The sequence below is a fragment of the Telmatherina bonti genome (assembly GCF_933228915.1).
Source record: "Telmatherina bonti genome assembly, chromosome: 3".
Classification (NCBI taxonomy): Eukaryota; Metazoa; Chordata; class Actinopteri; order Atheriniformes; family Telmatherinidae; genus Telmatherina; species Telmatherina bonti.
This window is the reverse complement of record NC_136621.1, coordinates 12,443,646-12,468,207: the sequence shown is the minus strand read 5'-3', so window position 1 is coordinate 12,468,207 and position 24,562 is coordinate 12,443,646. Positions and strand designations below refer to the sequence as shown.

The 24,562-nt window shown below is 40.3% G+C and overlaps 2 protein-coding genes across 3 annotated transcripts in view; one reads left to right on the top strand and one right to left on the bottom strand.

Moving 5' to 3' along the window:
* LOC306774738 (SEC14-like protein 1) overlaps positions 1-476 on the bottom strand; it is a 29,453-nt gene extending 28,977 nt beyond the window's left edge. For both annotated transcript variants that reach the window (XM_079264895.1, XM_079264896.1), the window contains exon 1: positions 155-476. The gene's annotated coding sequence lies outside the window, so the exon portion shown is untranslated. The remainder of the gene's footprint in view (positions 1-154) is intronic.
* Positions 477-7,360: 6,884 nt separating this feature from the next.
* rasal3 (RAS protein activator like 3) lies at positions 7,361-23,401 on the top strand (the record flags this gene model as incomplete). Its single annotated transcript, XM_079262336.1, has 19 exons — positions 7,361-7,985; positions 10,734-10,822; positions 10,921-10,999; positions 12,065-12,132; positions 12,227-12,309; positions 12,991-13,111; positions 14,099-14,197; positions 14,295-14,969; positions 15,062-15,206; positions 15,317-15,461; positions 15,545-15,781; positions 15,881-16,082; positions 16,587-16,678; positions 16,989-17,102; positions 20,625-20,805; positions 20,959-21,069; positions 21,162-21,352; positions 21,522-21,606; positions 23,221-23,401. 19 exons carry the CDS (start codon positions 7,361-7,363, stop codon positions 23,329-23,331), a joined length of 3,453 nt encoding a protein of 1,150 aa, XP_079118462.1. The 3' UTR covers positions 23,332-23,401.
* Positions 23,402-24,562: the final 1,161 nt, after the last annotated feature.

Sequence of the window (24,562 nt, the reverse complement as noted above, 5' to 3'; positions counted from 1 at the left end):
ATATATATATATGTATGAAATGTGTCAGTAACTTGATAGCGCTGGCTAACACCATAACAAATAAGTGTTGTAGCTTATTGGAAGTAGCTTCCATGCTAATGCTAACTTTGCAAATCGCTTTTGACTCAACACAAGTGTCATAACTGATGCTTACCTATGATTGAAATGCACAAATAAATGTGAGCTGGTTTCGTCTGGTTAGGCAATGTTTCTTCTGGAAGGGCACCCCGAGTGAACTGCCATTCCCCCTCTTCGGCTCCTCACTTCGCCGGGTTCGTGGCTAATAGTTAGCCGGGTGGGTGTTAGCCGGCCATGTAGCTGGAATAATAACAGGCAATTGAGCTAACCGAGGAAGAAACCTCTTCAGGAGCAGTTCGTGGCGATTGATCTAAATATCCCGCAACAAGCAATGATCATATTACGCCTTTAGAGATGAAGTGTGGACACCGGAGGACAGGCTGTGAGAGCTCTCCTCCTCTTTTAGTCCTGAATGTGACGCGACGCGTCGCGCGCAGCGCTCGCTCCTCCCCCAGTTTTTTTCCATTTCTCAGCGCTGCGTTCATAAAAACTCTCCACTGACCACATCTGTTCATCTGAAGGACAAACAGCAGAGGACAGGCACCAATAAGCGAATCTAATAACCAGGCTCGAATTAAATGAGCTTCTAAAGTTATAGAACACAGCATGAATAACGCTGCAGACAAAGAGGTACAGAGATTATTTGCAGTTACATTATGCAACCAGCTCAGCCGCAGTCACCAGATTAACATCATATGTTTACAGGGCAGTGAAATAAAGCTGGAGTGTGTGTGTTAAACTGTGAGTCCAAATGTCACAGAAATATGACTGCCTCTTTACTCTCAGCAAACATGCTAAAGGACAAAATGAGTCTGAAGATTAAACCTTACATTAAAGGAGAATATGAGAATATGGCTCTGACTTGTATGATACACTACAACTGTATTTCATTTTAGCTCCAAAATTATGGGACATTATGATAAAGAGTAGGATAAATGAATGAATAAATACTTTTTTTTAAAAACTATAATACCAAATTGCCACATGTAAACCTGCAGAATGGCATTTTGTTTGGTTTGAAAAATACATGTTCAGTGAGGATTTCAGATTAGATTTGCAAGGCAAGGCAGGTTTATTTATGTAGCACCTGTCATGTACAAGACCATTCAAAGTGCTTTTTGTGAAACAATAAGATCATAAATTATATTGAAATAATTAAGAGGGGGTGGGAATAGTACATCAATGTACCAGTTCAAACCATCATCCCCATCTTTAACTCTGGCCAAATTCAACTTCAAAATTCAAGTTTCAAAGTCAGCTCTTATATCTTTTTTTTTTTTTTAATAAATAGACTTGCTTTTTCCTAGACAGTTTTCATCTTATAATTATTCATTTACCACTGAAAAAAAATTAAATTTGACTCTTGAATTTTCAGCTCACATAACTGAACTGACCTTTTATAGTCACCCTGAAAGACTTTACCTCAACAGCTCAGCTGACTTGTGGTGTACCCCATGGCTCAATCTTTGGCCTCCTAATTTTCTCAGTTTTTATGCAACCTCTTTGTCAGCTTCTTCAAGAACAATGTGAATTACCAATTTTATGATGGTGATTCCTCCCACTGTCCAAAGACATGCATGTTAGGTTAATTGGTTACTCTAAATTGCCCCTAGGAGTGAGTATGAGCGTGAGTGGTTGTTCATCTCTGTGTGGCCCTGCGATGGAGCGGCAAGCTGTCCAGGGTGTACCCTGCCTTTTGCCCCAAGCCAGCTGGGATAGGCTCCAGCTTCCCCGCGACCCTGAATTGGATTAAGCGGTTTAGAAAATGAATGAATGAATGATGATGATGATGCAAAATTTCCTTTCTTTAAGAAAACTTATAATACTGTATGATAAATTTATCAAGTATAAGTGTTAATATCTCTCTGGTCGAATATGCTATCTTCTGCTGGTTGGTAATCTGAGCTGGGAATTTTTGTGTGTGCTCAGGCTACACAGTATATGCAGTGGTGTAGTGGTCCCTCAAGAAGTGTGTATACTCTCAATTTTTCATATACCCCCGTATACCCTGGACTACACCACTGTACCTACAATAATGATACACTACAAGATGCAGTACATTGTAATCAAGACATGCCTTAAATTACATATCCATGAGAAAAGCTGTAAACTGATTTAAAGGATGTTTTTGTACTTTAGTTGGCTAAATCATGTTTTAGTTATTTCAAGAGGACCTCAGGAAATTGTGTCAGCTTGTGAAAAGAATTGTTAAAAAATCTGAGAAAGAGGGCAGAAAAAGAGAGGACCTTTAGCTTTATTTAATGGGTACTATAGTTCTAAGCCGTAACGCGAGTATGTCAGTACTGCAGTAACTGGACACTTGGCAATTAAATGTTTCCTGAATGGCTGTGTGTGCTTTCAACATTAGTTCTTGCACTAAGAGCTCACATGGCTCAGAGACAACAAACATCTGACTATTCAATGAGGAATATAGTAGGAAAGCCAAACAAAACAAAATCCATTAGTGAGACCTCAATGTTTGAGTCATTTGTGAAATGTACAAAGCAAGTGCACAAGAGCAGAACTGGAAATTTATAAATTACATTTTAGACTCAGGCACATGAGTCTTGGGTAATATAAAACCCTCTTTATGACTGTCCTAGGAGAATGTGCCCTCACATGGCTTTTTGTGGCCAGGATCGCAATGGATTCACCATATGATGCAAATTCTTGGTAAGCACATAAAACAAGTGCAGGCTGCACTCTGAGAGGGAAAAAAATCTCATGAAACATTCTCCTTAACAAATAACCCAACAATTAGCTCTGATCATAATCATAAGAAAGCTCACAGGAGAAGTACATCTTCCCATAAAACACATGTCATCATGGAGGGAATGCTTGTGTTATTATTTTAGCTTATATAACTGCTATAAATACAATGACATTTAGTGATACTTTTAACTACTGTTAGATGCGACAGTATCACCCCAGTGGGGCCTGGGAGTATTTTGTCAGCTCTGATGTAACATCTCATTGAACAACTTTTAGCAGGTACAACTTCAACTCTTCTTTTCACAATGTTGTGGAGGAATTTTGACTTACTCTTCCTTCGAGGGTTGCTGCAAGTCACAGAGATTTTCAGTATTTCTTTATGACCTGGGCTGCACGGTGGCACAGTGGTTAGCACTGTGGCCTCACAGTGAGAAGGTCCCAGATTCAATCCTCAGCTGGGGAAAGGTTTGGACAGTGGCCTTTCTGTGTGGAGTTTCCATGTTCTCCCTGTGCATGTGTGGGTTCGCTCCAGGTACGCTGGCTTCCTCCCACCATCCAAAGACATGCATGTTAGGTTAATTGCTTACTCTAAATTGTCCTTAGGAATGCATGTGTGGTTGTTTGTTTCTGTGTGGCCCTGCAATGGACTGGCAAGCTGTCCATTTTACGCTGCCTTTGCCCAAAAGACTGCTGGGATAAGCTCCAGCTTCCTCGCGACCCTTCATCGGACTAAGCGGTTAGTATAACAAATGAATGAATGTTTATGACCCCTCTTTAAGCATCTCTGTCCGGTTGCAGTTTGGACTTTGCCTGGACCATTGTAACACCTTGATTCTTTTCTTTTTTAGCCATTTGGCAGATTTGGCGGTCTGTTGTTGACAATGGGATCGTTGTTCCTTTACATAATCCTAGTTTAGCCAAGCTTTAGATGCTGGCTAGATGAAGTATGAGGTATTTGTGCTGATATTCTACATTTGGTTTTCTCCAAACATGCAACTGTGGATTTTTTTACCAAACATCTCCACTGTGGTCTTGTCTGTCCAGAGAACATTGCTCCATACATCTTGTGGTTTGTTAAGATGCAGTTTTGCAAACCTACACTATCTTGCCATGTTTGTTTTGCAATATTTTTAAACAAGCCATACTTTTTCTGTCTTTAAAAAAAACAACCTTTTTTCAAAATGAACAGCTAATTGAGCCCTGTAGAGTTTGAGACGTATCTCTTGGGGTTGATGCAGTTTGCAGCTTGCTGTTGTTGGGGGGAACTTGCTGGGATGCATACATATTAAGGTTTTTTAATTGTGTGTAATAAGTAATCTGAAAATGTATTTACTTAATTTCACTTCCTAGTGAGGAGCACATTTGTTCATATTATGTCCTGATGTGAACAACTTTAGAAAAAAAAAAATTCCTTTACCCACATGAAAGTTTATCACTCATTTTGTCCAAACTTGATGCAAGCAAAATTAAATTAAAGTAACGATAAGTTCATTTGCATGGCAATGAACGTTTCATTAATGCATTTCAAAGTGAATTATTTTAAGCCTAAAATTGAAAAAATAAAAAAGTAGTATCTACAGGTCTCATATACCCTCTTAAGTGTGCGACCTGGGCAAAATGCCAAACCCTAAAGTGTAAATGGAGACAGTCATTTTAGGCCACAGGTAATCAATGCTGGTCTGGGAATCTGATCATTACTGACATCTAAGGAGCTTTGCAAACTAGTGCAGACCTTCTAAGCCTTATGTATGAGCTGTTGGCCCGTTTTACTCTCATCTTGCTGGTGTTCATTCATTTTTTATGGTAACTGGATAAACACAGACAGAGTTTAAGGCTCACATCATGAAGGGATTTTCTTGAGGTGCTCCAAAGGCTATTTCAGGATTTTGAATGTCATAGTTGGAGACTGCTATGTTGCTTTTTCTTTTAAATGATGTATTTTTTCATGTACATAAGTCCAAAACACAGACACTCAACAGCCTTTGCTTTTGTGGGTTTTTCTCCAGATGGTCCAGTTTCCTCCAATTGTGCAAACATGATGATGTTAACATAAAGTAGGAGATCCTAAATTGGCTGTCAGTGTGTGAATATGGTGAAGTGGGTCATATTAATCTAATTATCTGATGTAATGTTAACACCAAATGTTCCACTGTTATGGTTGAGTTTTATGGTGGCGCTGTGGGTCAATATGGTGCTCTACAGCATGTCTGGCTTTGTTTTTATTCTCTATCGTCATCTAGTGGAGCCATACTGGAAGCGCTTTCTGCTGCAGACTGCCACAACGTCAACCAATAAGCCTTTTCAGGAAGCTGTTGCTAAGAGAAGAAATAATTACAGAAAATAACACAGTAGATGTCCATTAAATATTCAAAATACTCAGATATTCTTGCCATTAGCCCCTGAATTATCAACACCAAACCTGTTTTGATTGATAAAATGAGAAAAGGGTCTAATATTGACCTTAATATGTACAACAGGCCTGTAGATAATGGCTGACATTTTCTCCAATCTTTTATAAGTCTCATGTAATTCATTGTTAATGTGTATGATTTACTAGAACTGAACAGAACTGAAGTTTCAGCATCATCACTTTGTCCAATACAGATTGCTAATTCATGACTGAAAATCCCTTTCATCCATTCATCTGCCATCCATTACTACTTCTCTTTCATTAGCTATGACCTTCCTCTGTTTAGGTGTTAATGATGGTTTAGATTTGACCTTTTTTTTTTATAATTTCCTTCAGCGAGTCTCTCACAACTCACTCATAAACTTTGACTTTTTCTGTGTATTTTGTTTTCATTTACTTTACATTTCATGACTTATTGCTTGAAGTTTTCTCTCCTGTTGCCTTGACGTCTTCCTTGGTAGTTCTGTGTGTTTCCTGTTCACAACCTTCCCATTTTGTTTGTATAACTCCAAATTGTAGGCACAGTTGAATGGGAAAAGCCAGGATTATCTGCTGCACACTTGGAGTTCAATAATACTGTTATATGTCACCTCTTTTTAAAGGGTTTGCTTGTCATTTCTGTGATTTGATTTCTTCCTTTCTTTTATTTATGTATTTATTTATTTATTTGATTGGTTGCCAGAATAAAGTAGCAATCTAATTCTATGATTTTTTTTTTTTTTTTTTATTAGACCAGTTTAAAACAATTTGACATTCAGAATAACAGAAGTTGACCTAAAATCAAACAGCAATGACACTGTAAAAGAATTTGGAAAGAAAAGTTAAAAAATAAATTACAAATAGTCAACAATTGGGATGTTATAAGATAAAATTTACATTTCCATTCAACACTATTATCAGTACCAAAACACAACCAGCAGAGGGTCTTAATAAACCCCAGTGAGAGTGACTGACATTCCCTTCCTTCAAATTGAAAAACACATAGGTAAATGTTATTGTTTGACTGTGGTTTTAATGCAACATATTTAAGCTTTCTTTGAAGCGACAAAAAAGGGAAGCAGAAGCACAAAACAGGACGTCCACATATGAGAGAGTTCTGTTTTGCCATCAGCAGCTTAAAGGTCCACAAGTGCGTCGTACCAGGATGCCATTATTGGGGACATCAGGCCTTAATGAGACAGAAATTTCCTGCAGGTGTGTACAACCGAGAGCAGCTTGAGAACAGGAAGTGGTTTCAAGAGTCTGACAAACTGATCTGAGCAGGAAATGCAGAATCGCTATGACAGGAAACTGATGGTAACAGTCACAAGTCCATACACCCACAGGTAGCAAATAACAAGTGGAAAAAAGTGGATAGTGTGATAGATTCTTTGTATATTCACAGCCAAACTTACTCTACAACATTTAGTGCAAAAAAAAATACTAATAATTAAATTTGCAAGGATGGAAGGGGAAATTTCAGTGATTAAAGTTCAGTTTTTGCTCTTTGGAATAAATTCAGTCATTAATATATAAATGACTTTTAATTTTTATTCAAGTGACAAGAGAGGAAAAACTTGTGCAAACCCATGTTTACACTCTCAGGTGACAAATGATATACAATCGGACAGAGGAAACATCTTTCTGCCACAGAGTCTGTTATAGTAAAAGTGAACCTGTTAACCACCTCCACCAGGTCTGCCCTCATTCTCACTGTGTCAACAGTATCTATTTTCAATTCTTTGAGTTACACGGAAGAAGAAATAGCTCATTTAAATAACTAAAAACAAATTTAGACTTAAAAGCAGAAGAAGAAGAGAGGAGGGGAAGTATTAAATGAAAATGTAAAGTGCCACAACATTTGGGTTGATTTTTGTAAATAGGTAAACTTTTCGGCGCTACTCAATGCGGAAGAAAACAGCTCAGAGCAGCAGAGTGCTGCTGCAAAGCAACCAACGGCAGAGCAGCTACTTGCATGTTGTTGACGGATAACGTTTTTTGCAAGACAGGAAACGAGGGAAGCAGACAGATCGAGCCAGAGAAGAAAGCCCTCTGCCTTAGCATACGCAACATTCTGCAAGATAGCAGAAAATTGCAAGAAAAGCAGGTTTGAGTCTTCTTTGATGGTCATTGATGTAGCCTTGCAGAGGGAGAAATTTAGTCACACACAGAAAATCTGCAATGGGCACTGAGGAGAAGGATTCAGAAACTGCAGCTCAGCCACCACCAAAGGAACGGGGATCACCAGAGAGAGAAAAGGAGACTTCTACTGAGCCTCAAACAACTGAGCCCACCGATGCCCTCAACACATACAAATGGCATACCGGCTCTAAGGGAGCACTCAATGAGGTGAAAGAAGAAAGAGAAGGGCCGACAGCGTCGTCCACTTCTACGATGGATAGAATTCAGAAGGCCTCCAGCAACAAATGGAGCAAGGTGCAAAACTGGCGCAAGGCCCTGAGTGAGGACTCTGGAGACAAAGTCTCATCCAGTGGGAAAGGTGGAGACGGCACCAAGCCTGATAAAGGGTCTGGAGGCACCAGGAAGAATCCGTTTAGAAGGGCCCTGTCCGAGCCCCCAGGATCACTTTTTGGAGCTCTGACACCTTCCTCCAGCTCTGCCAGTTCAGCCAACGCAGCGTCATCCTCTTCTGCAGCTGCTACAGACACCTCAGGGTGTCCCTCTGCTGACCCTTCGCAGAAAGGAGGTGGAGGGACACTATTTAAAAGATACCTGATGAATGTGACCCAGAAGCTCAAGAGGCCCAGGCTGCAGAGTCGCAGCAGCACCCTGACATCACTGCCATGTAAGAACACATCGCCATACAGTTCCAAATTCAGCTTTTGTTTCCAAAGTCTGGTTGAATGTGATGTTTTTAATGCTGTGCTGATTTTCTAAGTCACCATGTCAAAAACCTTTAATGGCACAGCTGATGGAGTGGGATGCAAAACAAATTCATCATGTGACACGCTGGTGATTTTGTCACACACAACAATTTCACACCATGTGACAAATGCATCTCTTTTTAAATACTAAGCTAAGTGTACAATGTTAACATGAAGTTATGTTGAGAAAGAATAGAGTTGCAGGAAAACAGCTATAACTAACTCAGTCATTTCATGTTTCGGAAAACATAGAAGTCTTTAATTGACAAATGAATGCCAAGACATACACATTTATTGATAGCTTGTCTGGAAATCATAGTTTCCACAGAAGGTGAAAAACTGGGCAAATCAGCAAAATAGCTCTGAATCAGGAGCCAAAAAGGGTTTCAGCCATGTATTAAATACAGCCAGTTAAATGTTTGATGATTTGATGATGGTATAAAGAATTCACGTAAAAGAGAGAGGTTATGTTCCAAATCAAAAGAAAACTGGCAGTCTGAATCAGTGACACATCTTTTTGTGTAAATGTGTGAAACAAGAGTGGAGGTGTTTGCCACAGACTGCCGCTGCAGTCCTTCCTACCCTCACATTTATATAAATCACCAAGCCAACAATCTCAACAACATTTTTCTTTTCCAACACACAAAAAAAGACTTAAACAGATTTCAGAACTCGCACTTCCTAAAAAGCTTTTAGCAAATGTTGCAATGGTGTCTAAAAGTCAGGAAGATAATGGAAAAACAGCAGTCAAAATTCCTCTGCTACTACAGAGTAATATAATGTGCATGCAGGATGTACTGACACCTGGTGGTACAAGCTGCAAACTGCAACCAAACAATCCACTCCATCTAAAGCTGCAGATCGGTTTGCTCTTTATGGATTCATCAGTAATGAGGTGGCGCAGCATAACTGATGGACAAGGAGGAGCTTAAATATCATCCTCCTCTTTTTACATGAAATTGTTGCATGGAGGAAAATGTTAAAGGTTAATTCCAAAGCTTTTTTAATTTCTTTTAGACCTTGGCCTCATCAGACCCGAGCCTGCTAAAATAGAAACTACAAAACTGAGATAGTTTAAATGTTGACAGAGTTATTCTATGAATGAGATTTATTAATCTCCACAGTGTTTGAAGCCTGTCTTGCAAAAAAAAAAAAAAAAAAAATAGAGCAAAAAGGAACACTTCATTCATTATCTTCACATTAATTTTGGTTCTATTCAAACACTACTAGACTTAGGTTCCTGAAGTCTGAAATTAATTTTTCTAAAGAACATGTAGAATCATTTATAAAGTTTCTGATTTGAGAAACCATTACTGCTATTCTGAAAATGCACAACTGGGACATTTTGCTAATTTAGCATGAATTGGGCAATATGCAATCATACTTATAACAGAACTGGCTTGTATGAGCACAGTTATTACAAACTGGATTATTCTGGATCAAATAATCTTTTTTTTTTTAGTTAGAGTTGTTTTAGTTGTTCATTTTAATTTTGATAACACACAAAAACACCCACAAAAAATTATAAAAATGATGTCTGTGGGCACAAAACAACCACATTTACTGCAAGACTGAGTCATAAAATAGATAATTTCTTACGAGATTTTTCAGATTTTTGTAGAAGGGATGCTGTAGCTCATCTGATATGAAATAAAAACACATCTCATAATCTATAGTCTCACTACTGGCTTAGGATCTGCCAATGCCAAAGAGACACGATACGGAGAACTCAAATGCAGACACGGTTTAGGTGCAAGAAAGTATCTTTATTTATTTATTTAGCTCAAAACTAATGCTGGGATGCTGAAGACCAAAACTAAAAAACTAAAACTAAAAATAAAAAAACTGACAACCTGACAGAAACATGAGCTGAGGGGGGAGTTTATACACCTTGGCACACACAGGGGAAACTTGACAAGACACAGGTGCAACACATGAGGTTGGACAGCTATTTAGAACAGGGACCAACATGCGAAACCATGACGGAGACAGCTGAAAACACTGACAATGGTACAGGAAACAGCATTTCTGTGGGTTGTCTCATTTCCTAAAAAATTTCAGACTGGCCTTTATTTTTATTTTATATAACCAGCAGCTCACCTCTAGTGTCTCTTCCTTTTTCCTTTTACGGTTTTATTTTCTGAAACTTAATGCTGTAAAAAGAAATTAAACATAATCAAACAGAAACGAAGATCATGCAAATCAAAAAGGATGTATGGAGGAGAGTTAGCGAAACCACATTGGTACAGCTCAGGCTGGTGTGATATGAGCGAGAGATAGCATCAGTAAATGGGAGGGGCCAAACGCTGTATGAGATAAGTGTCATCATGCCATAATTATCATAAATGGTAAACAAACAGGGGTCAGCATGCGCCTCCAATTATGCTGCTGAAGCGTTTGTAGATTGCAAACATCAGCATCCGTTCTTCCAAGAGATGGAAGCTGTTTGGATCACATTAATTCTACTGAATGGGTTCAGAATGGGACCTTAAGTTGCTGCTTTAACTCTGAGCAGTGTTTCCTCTGAGTAAACTGTGTAGTAATGGGATGAATGTGTGTGTGTGTGTGTGTGTGTGTGTGTGTGTGTGTGTGTGTGTGTGTGTGTGTAGTGCCAGATTTGGATGAGGTTGATTCGACACCAACTGTCCCCACTGAACTCCCAAGATTAGCATGGAGCCCACCTCAAGAGGTCCCCTTATGGGACATCAGCAACTGTATCCTTGGAGATGGACAAATTCTCATCTCTCAAGAAGATGAGGTACCACAAACACACAATCAACATCATCTTCTCTAAGGAGACACAGACACCATAGAGTTGTCTAAGAGTGATATTATGTTCATGTGTGTCCTTCTCAGCCGATGACGTGGATCAGAAACCGTGTCAGCAGCTGCTTGTCCAACATCAGCATGCAGAACCTTGCAGAGATCGACACAGGTCATTACACAAAATCACACATCTAAATTAAATAGAGGAACAGATTTATTTAGGGTTTTTTCTAGGTTTAACTACACAAGCAATGCTGTTTCTGGATTGAGTAAAAACATAATTCTACTTATTGTTAGTCACAGAGGAAATAGCTGAGTGCTAATTTGTGTGAGTCTCTGTCAAATTGCTTCCTCTACAAGTCTTTTGAGGAAGATAGCATCATCAGGGTGAAGTAGCTGTCCAATGAAAGCTTGCAGAGAAAGATATAGATGGGCTGAGCTCCCATTCGGCTCAGACGGTGTGTTAAGAAGAAACTCAGAGGGTGCAGTGTGGAAGCGATGGATCTGAACTGATTCTGCCAGCCGGCTTTGTCACGAGCAACACATGGAGAGAAGAAGGACATGTTAAAGAGGCTGAAGTAACGGGATTGTGGCACATCTCTGCATTCAATGATGGGATTTAGGCGCTGGTTTGTTTGTGGTGGGGCTTTGGGTAAGCAAAGACATTAAGAATAAGAAATGTTCTGCAAAATTAGACAAACTTCTGTATTTTTTATCTTAACATGATATTGCTCATGAAGTTTAAATAGTGGAAGAGTGCAGTCTTTTAATTATTACCACTGGAGCAGGCTATAATTGGTTGATGTAGTTTGTACTTCCATTTCTGTGTGAGCCTCCAGCTACAAAACCACATCCTGTGTTTCTCTTGTGTTTAGAAATATTGCATAGCAAATGTTTTCCTCAGTAAAAGTGTAGAAATAATTGCTGACAGTATGCTGAAGCAGAAGCAGTGGACTTTAGCAAATTGACTTACAGTGTTACACATGCTGAAACTAAGCCTGTTAATGATGTCAAACTCTCATCAAGTGAGCTTTTCCTGCTTTGAGAAGCCAAAATATCTATTCTGAAAACCGTCAGCCAAACTGTATCTTGGATTATTTTCGGAATAAAGAAACCCGGCTGAAATAATGACCTAAAAAAATATTCAGGACTGACCACAATGTCTGCTTATAAAAATTTACATCCGCGTCTGTTACTGCATGGTTGTGCTAACATGTTTTATCCTGATGTTCAGAGTGCAGTCCTGACCCCGTGGGCCAGGCAGGTGGTCCTCGGCCAAAGACCCAAGATGGTGGTGTGAGGGTGTGTGTTACACACACAATAATCTATCTACAAGCACTGCATTTCCTGCTGACGTAATAAACAATTACACTGTGCCTGCCTTCTTCATCCACAGGCACTGATCAAGCGGCGTCTTGACAAAGCCAAAAGGAATAGCACCACCCAGCTGGGCCCAGTGGGAATAAACAAAGGAAGCAGGTAAAACACACTGTTTGCGAGGGGAAAAGATTGCAATCTAAAGCTGATGTAACTTTTCTGTGCTGCTGTCCAGTTGCTGCTCTTCTTATTCAGTTTGGCACAAAAACAAAGAAGGAAAGATAAAAATTAATCTTTACAATTTTAGATAAGTTCCACAAAAATTCTGAAGTCATCCGACTGTTAATATCTGCACCACATCTCGGAGTTGCAGCTTTCTGCTGCGCCACTGACTCATTCCACGTCAGCACATCCGAATGTTTGGCTTCATTTATTTTTCTGGTTATTCATTTATAATGCTTCATTAATAACAGCAGACAAAAACATGTTTATTTCCCTGCACTAGTCATTTATGAAACTTGAGCTGACTCATATGAGTAAATTTTGTTTCATGGCAAAAGCACCCAAACGTTGGGAATATTGATCCTGGTGTTTATTAAGGTACGGATTCATGGATCTGCATGTTTAAACCAAAAAGCAACAAAAATAATCTGATTATTGACAAATGGATTGAACACATTGAACAAATACAGAGTGGGCCCTGTATTTTCTTGTAGAACTGGGAGTGTGTGTGTCTACATAGTTCCAGTTCAGATTGTAGTGAAGACATATACATGAAACATTGTATTTAACGTTTCCACATCATCTGTTTCTGACACCCCCCCCCCTGTGTTAAACTGGAAGGCACTATGGTTCCCGGGAGTCTGTGTCAATTCCAGTGGGAAGCCTAGATCTGAGCGCCGACACCAGCACCGTCATCAGGCCGGTCCACAGCTCCATTTTAGGGGAAAAGTACTGCTTTGAGGTAAACTTTGGTTTATACTGTTGTTATTTACTGAGAAAGGATTATAAATTATCTCTACTAAGCCAGAGTAAATAAATTTTAAAAAGTATTTTGACTCAGATTAGCTTTATTTGTGTAGCGCCAATTCACAACAGTCATTTGTATGGCAGTTTTACAGATACAGTCAAGTTCAGGTAATTGGAGTCTGATTATAATCCAATTAAGACAATATAAACCATGAGGGTAAAAACATATAAACCAGTTTATAAAAATACTTGTACAACTAAAAAAAACAATTTAATTCTCTGTCCTGAGTTGCACAAGGCAACGATTAGGGCAAAAACTCCCTTTGTAACAGGGAGAAACACCTTTATCAGGACCAGAATCATCCGCATCAACCAGTTGGGGGTGCAGAGGACAGGACAGACGGGTCAACAGCACCATAACACTAAGTCAGGAATACCTGCAAAAAAAAAAAAAAAAAAAAAAGAGAAAAACACAAATTAACAACAACAATGTCAGGTATTAATACACTGAGAGTAAAGAGCAAAGAGAGAAAAATGGGAAATTTTTAGTGCATCATGGGACATTCCCCCAACAGCCTCAAACCATGGCAGGATAACTAAAGGGTCGCCTGGCCACCCTAACTGTAGGTTTTATCAAGAAGAGATCAATGGAGCTTGACTATGAGGTGTTTTATATGTGAGGGCAAGAATTTTACTGTTCTGGACTTAACAGGGAGCAAATGAAGCGAAGCGGAAACTGGAGAAATGTACCTCAGCTGTTCTCATCAGAACTCTGGATGCAGCATTTTGGATCAGCTGGAGGCTTTTCAGAACATATTTAGGACAAAATACCAAGAAATTGCAGTAGTCCAGCGCTGATGAAGAAAGCAGTCCTAGAAACCCGTTTTTTTATGCGTCAAATTACAGATCATCACCCAAAAGTTATGCCATCCAGAGTAATTCTGTCCAGTAACTCAGTGTTGTTTTGTTCGTTGTGAAATAGGTGATAAACTCTGAGAACACCCACTGCTTTGGCTGCTCTTCGGCTGCTGAACGCGACCGCTGGATAGAAGACCTGAGACGGGCTGCCCAGCCCAACAAGGTTAGCCACCACCCATTTATGCTTCAATTTAAAGAAAAAAAAAAGCCTCATATTATCAAAACACTGACTAAACCATGTCATCCTTCCATGTTGACAGGATAACATTGAACGCATAGAGAACTCTCTGAGTCTGTGGGTCAATGAGGCCAAAGATCTGCCACCCAAACGACGTTATTACTGTGAGGTCCATCTGGATGGAACCCTGTTTGCCCGCACCAGCAGCCGGGCTGTTGGGAAGTTGCCGAACCGCTCAAGCCAAGCCGGGGATTACTCCACTGGGTCCTCCGGAGGTCCGGGGTCCAGTGGAACTGCAGCCGGAGGGTGTCAGCTATTTTGGGGTGAATTGTTTGAGCTTGACAACCTGCCATCAGTCTCCCAAATTAGCTTGCACCTTTTCCGAGAGGATGATCCAAAGAAGAAGCGCCACTCCCGAGATGATTCCAGTCTGCACCCATTGGGCAGCGTGGCAATTCCCAAAGCAGATATCCGGGGGAGGACCTATCAGGAGAAGTGGTACCCCATTGCTCCATTTAAGGCTTCAGGCACAGCTGGGACCAAAGAGCTGCTGGGGCCACAGGCTTCCCTCCGCATCAGGGCCCGTTTCCAAAATTTAAAAGTGCTGCCGATGGAGAAATACAAAGAGTTTGCAGAGTATGTGACGGTGTACTACGTGGAAATGTGCAAAAAATTGGAGCCACTTCTGAACGTGAAGGAGAAAGAAGAGCTGGCCGGGGCTCTGGTCCATGTTCTCCAGAGTATCGGCAAAGCCAAGGTGGAGAACAACAACACGTATTTGGACAACTTGAACACAACCCGGTTTATAAAATAATAATCACGCCTTTGTTTTATTTCTGAATCCTTCAGGAATTCCTCATTGATTTGGGCAGCGTGGAGGTGGAGCGACTCGGAGAGAAGGAAGCGTTGATCTTCAGGGAGAACACACTGGCCACCAAAGCTATAGATGAATATATGAAGCTTGTTGGCCAGAAGTATCTCATTGACACACTAGGTGAGTTCAGATGTACAGACAGCAACTTGCATCTTATTAACGATGCAAGTTGCATCTCTTCAGTGATGCAAATCATCCAAATCACTGGATTTGCTGCCTTTTTGATGCAGGGGACTTCATCTCCCGGCTTTACGATTCTGGGGAAAACTGTGAAGTTGACCCTCGTAAATGTCCTGCCTCTGATCTGTCAAACAACCAAAAGCACCTGATGGAAACCTGTGAGGAGGTGGTGCAGAAGATTATTGAGATCCATGGGTGAGAAAAGATGCCTTAATAAAAACAAAACAACTAAAACAAATGAACCGCTGTTTAACTATTTTTATTTCTTGTATCCGCAGACCTTTTCCCGAAGAACTGAACAAGATCTTCTCCAGCTGGGTGGAGCTGTGTGAGGACCAGGGCAAAGCTGAAATTGGGCAGCGTCTCATCTCTGCTTCCCTCTTCCTTCGCTTCCTATGCCCTGCCATTCTCAGTCCCTCTCTTTTTGGTCTGACACAACCTTATCCAGAGACAAACACCCTGCGTACTCTTACCTTAACGGCCAAAGTCATCCAGAATCTAGCCAACTTCACCTTGTAAGTGATTTCTTCTTAGATTTCATCTGAGCAAAGCATACAGCACATGCAGATAATAATAAACTCGACACACGGATTAAATACTTTGCTCTGTTTTAGGTTCGGAGAGAAGGAGGAGTACATGCTCTTCATGAATGAATTCCTGCAGCAGCACTGGGATGGAATGAGGAGCTTTCTGCAAACAGTGTCCAATCAAGACACGGAAATCCCAATGACATCATTCGATGGCTATGTTGATCTGCCCCTGCGATTAGCCGTTCTCCATGGCCTGCTGGTGGACATCATCCATAAGAAGGACCAGGTGGGACCAAATTCTGTGCATTTTGGTTGCTATTTCTGAAAGGGTTTCTGTCGCATTGTTTTTAACCATTTCTGAGGTCTACGGTCTTTTTTTTTTCATTTAAAGATCACAAGGTACACCACAAATAAAAAATGTTGCAAAATAAAACCCAGTGGCCTATATTAACAATATAAAGCTGTTTTTGTCAAAATGTCTTAAATATGAATCAAATAAACATTTAAAAAAAAGGTTCTTTCATATTTCTACTCACTCAGAGGAAACCTGGGCCTGTTTGCAAGAACACAGAGATCTTTATTAGACCTATTGGGTGAAATTGGATTATTTCCCAAGGCACACCTGATGATCTCTCATGGGACACCAGTCTGTCGTGGCACAGTGGTTGAAAAACACAGCTCTAAGAGTGTTTAGTGATGTTTATCTCTAAACATCACTGATCTATTTCACTGCTCAACATACCACAGTTTCCAGACCTCTCGAGTAAATTGGAGCTTGTTTCTTCCTCAGGACACAGTGGACCAGCTCAGCCCTCTACCTTCAATTCTCAACCAGATAGCAGAGTCACTCGGTCCCGATGCACTTCGGATCGTTGTTAACAGGTAAATCTGAAGGTTATAAATAGATAAATGCTTTATTCATCCCCATGGAGGAAATTCATACAACCAGCAGCTCATTATTTAACATATATAAAGAATAACACATATTCTTCTTATCATTAAAATGAGTGAAATAAGAATATCAATTAATATTAAAGAAGGCCCCATTGTAGAGTCTAAAGGCTGTGAGGACAAAGGATTTCCTAAACCTCTTTGTCCTGCACTGAAAGGCATTGAGATCAGCCTTTCAGTCCTTTCTCAATCTTTATTATAAACATGCACATATTTTGCTAAAGCAGCTTCTTCTTTGCAGCCAAAATGGACAATCCAAACCAGTGTATGTTCCTCCCAAAGACCTTGGAAAGTACAGCCCTCTGCATTCCTCTCTCCAGAAGCTGCCTGTGGACTCCAGAGGCCTTCCAGATGGGTAAGATGGACGACATTTTCTTATAGCAAACTGTTGGTTTTAAGATACTCGTTTTGCCAACAAGATGCAATCTGCCTTCTCTAAATTTGATGTGTTTAATCTTTCCAAATATGCAACACTTTGCCCAAAGCTGAAAAAATGGAGAGATTGCAGACATTTGAATTACTTGCTAAAACTGAAACATAAAACCGCAGTGTCATAGGAAGATCGAATGCCTAAAATGCAGCTGTATCAATGTTCAGAGTTTAAAATGATGAGAGGACAACACACTGCATATGTAGAACCTTTTATCTGTCTCATTGATCCATTACTGTTATAACAGTGTAATTTCCCTCAACATAACCAGCCGAATTACTGCTTTTCAGTCGGATACACAAACTTGATTGGGTTTTTAGTTTAATTCTTGGTGTACAGAGGGACCCACAGAGGACCCACAGTGGCTCACCTCTGTTGAAGTGCACCACAAACAAGGCTGATAACCCATTCCAACTGCTTTCTGGGCTCCAAAACAGGGCGACCCAGTGCTCTTTTGTACACCTAAAGAAGTGGAAATGCAGAGCCTAATTTTTAACTGGGATTCATTCATTCATTCATTTTCTATACAAGAATAAAAACAAGAAAGAAAAACCGACTCGACTGCCAATTGCACATGTATCCGGTCTAGGTTTCTGCCTGCTCTACAGGCCGATAAGAAGGATGGATACAAGGGATCACATCACCCAGGGTCCCACGGGGAAACCCAAGTCATACCGTTCCACTGGCAGCAAGCAGAAACTTAGAGTGGCTTATAATAGCAAGGCGTATCAGACACGGTTCCAGTAAGTACGCTGTCACGAGCGGTATTTATAGGCCTCCAAATCCAAGTGTATTTTACAAACGGTGCCAAATTACAACAAGTGAACCCATCCAACAACATGAACATTTAAATAAAAACAAGAAAGAAAAACCTGCTTGACCGCCAATTGCACACGTATCCGGTCTATATATCTGCCTGCTCTACAGTGCGTTTTTACAGCCACGATATGAGGGATGGATACAAAGGATCACATCACCATGGGTCCCACGGGGAAACCCATGGTCATACCGTTCAACTGGCAGCAAGCTGAAACATAGAGCGGCTTATAATAGCAAGGCGTATCAAACACGGTTCCAGCATGTACTACGCCACGAGCGGTATTTATAGGCCTCCAAATCCAAGCCTATTTTACAAACGGTGCCAAATTACTAAATTTAACAGAAAACTTCGTATTATATGAATAAATCTTGAAAAATAGCAGAACAAATCATAAAAGTAGAATTGTCCGACTTTATTCGCTGACAAAAGGTCATTTTTTTGCTAAATTCTTCATTTCCCATGAAGACTTGCGGCACCTACCCGGAAGTAAGAATCCAGCCCCGAACAAAAAACGTCTTTGTCAGTGTTTTCTCATAATTTCGTAAAAAAGTGTCTTGAAAAATAATAGCCATGAGAAATCAAGAAATTGTCAACCGAGGTTTCCGTTTCCTCTGTTACGTTAAACGGAAATGACGACTAGTTGGTTTAGTTTGACGTGAGGCAGCGAATTAGCCGAGCAGCTAAGATGGTAGAAAGAAGGTAGCGAACGTTTAGATTGGCGCCCTTTTCACCAAAGGCCGCCGCAGTTGTGGTGATATTTGTTGTGGCGATAACAAAAAGCAGAGAAGAGTCATTTAGCAGCACCGACACACCAGCTGGCATGGCCGCATGGCTTAAAACAGCTGGAGCTCCGAACAGGTTGACAATAGCTACGTATTTCTTACCAGTGGAAAAAGGAAAATGCTTGGCATCGGATCTGAGGGGTTTCACAGCATAAAAGCTGTGTCCAGCGAGGAAAGCGGGCTGCAAAAGTCCTGGTTTGGGGTTGCTGTGGGTGTGGGCTTGTCGATGTGCTGCCAGCATGGTGGGATACTGTCCCTCCCAGTTGATCCATTACTGTTATAACAGTGTAATTTCCCTCAACATAACCAGCTTAAAGTTAAACCATAACCATCTGTGAACGGACCATGTGCAGTCGATGCTCCCATCTAGCTGAAGCTTTGATTCAGTTGCTGATTTCACCTTCATCAGGATGTTTTCAATCAGTCATACTTTTTTTGTTGTAATTTGAGTTGTCCTGATTCCCTAAATGCTCAGATTTCATGCTTGAATGTTGGGAACTCAAGTCACTGTGTTCATCTCCATTTTTCCTTCCTTTAAGTGGAAGGAAAAATAAGACAATGACCACTGAAAGTGTCTCATCAGACACTTTCAGTGGTTTTCACTTATGTCTAAAGTTAAGATGTGTTGGAAGAGTTCACCATCAGAAACTTTCTATTTTAAGCCACCATCCTCACCGTTCTGCTCCTCGTTCAGCTTTATTTCTCTGAAAACACAGAGAGATGGAGAACAGCTGAATGACATCTGCTCATTCTTGCTTTGGTTGCTTATTCCAAGGTGTTTTGGACATTGAGTTGATTCATGGAAGAAAAAAACTAGAAAACATAGCTGCTCCTGCAAAGTATTAAATAAAAGAAATTAATAAGTGAAAATTTTAGAAGTTTTTTCACCCCAGCAGGAGAGAAGCAGGGAGGCATATGATAAACAAATGACAAGGTTCCTTTTAGACTTTGCTTCATTCAACCACATACCAAAGTTAATATTTCTTCTATGATGTATGATGATGTTATGAGTTACTGATCATGGAAAGAGGGGGGCAAATATAGCGCATATAGTCTGAACAATTTCCTATATCTAAGGAAGTCAAGAGAATAAGATTCACACTTTTCTTTCTAAATAATGTTTCATTTGTCTACTCAAAGAAATGACAAAGTTACAGCAGGTCTGAATGCAAAAAGTTATTTAGTCATGTGACAAACATTTTCATTTTGTTTATTGAAGATATTTGAGTTTGCAGACAGAAAAGGTTGAATTTTCTTTGTCACTCCAGCACAGATAAACTGTTTTCACCAAATAAAGTTTCAGTTCAGCACTTTAAACTCTGAAACAAGTCACATGATCAGGTCACAGGAGCAAAGTTTCCAAACAGATCATGAAAGCTCCACAAGAAAAGAGACATTCAAAGTATGGTTAAAATTTTATGTCCTTTTTCCTGCCTAAATGCTGGTGGTGAAAAAAAGTATTACAACGCCATAAATCTGAAATTTACAGAAAAATAAATGCATAAATGTGTTTATATCTTCAGGAGTTATATGGATCAAATATCACTTTAGACTAAGAGAATAAATTGGATGTACCATGACACAATTGGTTTCTGAGGAACCTACATCCAACATTTTCAATACCTGCTGATTCCATGTGTGGTCCCAGTGGGGAAGGAGCATATCCCAGCTGCTGTCAGGCGAGAGACACCCTGTACAGATTTTCAGTGCATCGTGGAGACAAAACAGCCAATCACGCTGATTGTAAGCATGAGTGGCTTTTAGCAGATGCCGCTGCGTGTTGCTTTCTTTCAGACGTTCATGTGTACAACACAAATCATGTCTGATAATCGGTCTGTTCTTCAGTGATGGGAGGATTCGTAGGAGCATGAAAGAAAGGAAGCCGGTCACCAGAACTCAGAGTGCTCCACACAGACGGCCTGGTTACAAACAGGCTCTGAAGAGGCAGACAAGCTCTGAAGCTCTGGCGACACCTGACCATGAACCTGACACCGCCAACCAGCCACTCATTTCTCCACCCAATCCTGTGAGTACAAACAGGAACAAGCCCCCCTTTTTTTTTAGCACCTCTGCTGCCAAGGCAGCAAATCCTTCCTGTTTGATAAAACATATTAAATATACCTCTATAACTGATTAATTAAAGAAATGATGACAAACGTGTTTAATCTGGATTGTACAGAATGTCACTGTCAAGCGTCCCCCAGCACCAGTTCCCTGGATTATAGTCAACAACCACAGGGAGTCGAGTGAGATAAAGACAGAGGATGAGCAGTTCAGCTTGCTGGACAGGGTATGTAAAGCCAGCCAGCTGCGAAGGTGACCCAATTCTGTTTGATCACAACACATGTTTAATTATAACATCCACCTGTAATTCTTTACCAGCACACTCAAGAGCTGTCAGAGCTCCGTCTGGGGATAGAGCAGGTGACAGAGCGGGAGCTGGACATGGCCAAGCGCCTGGAGGATTTCATTATCCAAAGCCAGGACCAGAATGCAATGCTGCAGGCTGAGGCGCACGAGCTGCGAAACATGCTGGCTGTGAGAGAAGAGCAGCTTACCAACGCCATCTTCAGGTGAGGCTGTAAAACTGTGTTTTTATTGTCTGTATAAACTCTGAATCCACTCTGCATGGATGTTTGGAAGCTCTGAACAGTAAAGGCTTTGATATGATTCCATTACTTGATCTGTGATGCTGGTGATGAGCATCTCTTATGTTCATTCATTTTTTTTTTTTTTCTGCAGGCTTGGTGTGATTGAGGAGGAAAGGGAAGAAGACGAAAGGAAACTAACTGTTGCAGTTGCAGCAGCCGAGAGAGTCAACGTTTTGGTAAGACAGAAACAATCAGGGGATAATATGGGCTTGTATTAAACTTTGATAAAAGAAAAATACACACCAGAAATCTTACTTTAATCTATTCACCACAACAACAGCCAAATAGCTTATATGAAAATGTTATACTAGTTCAGATGGGTTCGGATATTTTGATGCCCACTACAGAAGACGTACTATGACACGTATTATTCCCTGACTTTAATTGTCTGACATGATTTGATCAAAAGGTCACATAAAGGCGGTAGAGTTTACAGCTCTTTTCAGAGTGGCTAGAATTATTAAAGTGTGGACTAACAGTTCACTCACTCTTCTCTCATGCTGAATCTCTTTTTGTTATAATCAATAACCCTCTGAAGACGTTTCAATATTACAGAGCATACAATAAATAGTTTGAGAGATAATACTACCACACACAGAAAAACCAGCCAGATTACTGCTTTTCAGTCGGATACACAAACTTGATTGGGTTTTTAGTTTAATTCTTGGTGTACAGAGGGACCCACAGAGGACCCACAGTGGCTCACCTCTGTTGAAGTGCACCACAAACAAGGCTGATAACCCATTCCAACTGCTTTCTGGGCTCCAAAACAGGGCGGCCCAGTGCTCTTTTGTACACCTAAAGAAGTGGAAATGCAGAGCCTAATTTTGAACTGGGATTCATTTATTCATTCATTTTCTATACGGCTTCATCCAGTTAAGGGTCACAGGGAAGATGGAGCCTACCCCAGCAATTAGCAGGTGAGAGGCAGGGTACACGCTGGAGTAGGCACCAGTCCATCACAGGGCCCAACTGGGATAAATAACATGAAAAATAAAAATTAAATTACTCTGATGGCCTGATAGGCATTGAGAGGAGCTAGTTGAGGTGGCTTGGGCATCTGGTCAGGATGCCTCCTGGACTTCTCCCTGGTGAGGTGTTCTGGGCACGTCCCTCTGGGAGGAGACCCCGAGGAAGACCCAGGACACGCTGGAGGGATTATATCTCTCAGCTGGCCTGGTAACACCTTGGGATCCCCCCCACAGAGTTGACAAATGTGGCTGGAAAGAGGGAAGTCTGGGATTCCCTGCTTAGGCTGCTGCTCCCGCGACCCGACACCGGATAAGCAGCAGAAGATGGATGGATGGATGGATGGATAGATGGATGGATGGATGGATGGATAGATGGATGGATGGATGGCCTGATAGGTGTTCTTGTAGTATTGAAATGCTCTAGTTGAGTATATTGCAAGTTTATTTGTCAAGGCTTTAAATGCCAGCATCACCTGCTGATTAGGTTTGAGGTTTTGAAATTCTGCACAATTAAGCAACGTTTCAGCAATGCTGCATAATCTATCATTTCTGTTAAATTTAATTTATATTAAATTTGTGTGTTTCTAATACTGTAATACACTTTTTCATACAAAAATCTCTTGTAGAATTTGTGCAGTCTGCCATTTTTAAAATGTCTCCTTTTGTCTGTTTGACGGCATCATATGAAGGGATGATATGAAATTCCCCCTACATAAATCCAGAGAGGAAGAGCCAGCATTTTCCTGTTCTCACTTCATGAGTTAGCGCTGAGTTTTCGAAGACAGTTTCCATGTAATGATAGCTGCTTCGTCCTTACAGGAGGAGCAGTTTGTGGGCCTCATGAGGGACCTTCAGGAGCTGAGCGAGGCCTTCAAAAGCAGCCAGAACAACATACAACACCCAGAAAAGCCACTTAATAATAGCAACTAAACCTCAGCAGAGAAAAAGGTTTAGCTTCACTTTCGGTTCTGTAAAAATGCACATATAGAGCTTATAGGTGTGACACCTAATGGGTTTTAAGCATTTTTAGTTTTTCTAATGTGCCAAATGTGATTTTTTTTTTTTTTATTAAATAAAAACTACAAAATGGGTCTCATGTCTGTTTTAAAACCTAATGTTAAGTGTAAAATCGGTTATAAACACATCGACTCATTTAACGCAAATATGTTAAGATAAGCATATTTACAAGTTTCATTTCAAGTTGTGATGTTTATGTTTAATGATGTTTTCAGAAAACTTTTTCTATCTTCAGTTACTGAAAGCATTTCCACCTAAACAGTTTTTTTTTGTTTTTAAAGATCTTGTAACAAAAGTCCAAAAGTCTTTTTTCATCGATGAACATGGATGTGTTAATTTCTCAGTCTTCTTTACCTGCATTTTATAATTATTGCTTGTTGGTCTGCAGCCCTCAATTTTATTTTTATAAGGTTTTAATTTACCTGAACTTGACTTCTTTACACAACTAAGCAGCACTCTGAGTGTGATACGGTTGATTCAGCATCATTGTATGTTAATCATTTAAATAAAATGGTCCCTACTGTAGTGATTAGTGTGATAAACAAATATCAGAAATATTCATATGAATTCATAATAATATGCACATCAGGAGCACCACCTCTTATTTTCTAGCTATTTGTGTTTAGGTAAAGGCTAAAAGGGAACTTATGATCTCATATGTGGAGTTAAAAACTCAGTCATTGAATAAAAAATTAACAATCGTAATTTGTAAATTCTCATTTGTGTACTTAAATCATAACTCCAGGAAATCAGGCAGACGATGATCGGGTAAATAAATGTGAATAATTATTTTAGCTAATGTAAGGTATAAGTGAGATGAAATTTCATGCTGTCATTCATTATCCGAGCTGCTTAGCCCAACTAAAGGGTCGCGGGGAAGCTTGAGCCTATCCCAGCAGTCTTTGGGCGAAAGGCGGTGTACACCCTGGACAGGCTGCCAGTCCTGTCACCTGCTCGAGATAAAATTGGAGTAATAAAATAAAAGAATAATAAGAAAATGTGAAAACAAGAAAAGTCATGTTGGAGGCTCAAACTTTATTACAGAAGATAAACAAAAACTGTATCGTCTGTCTGAAGCCTTCTCAGAGTCTGGAAACCATCTTTGTCCTGTGGTTTCCTTTATCTCACCAGCGTGATGAGTTTC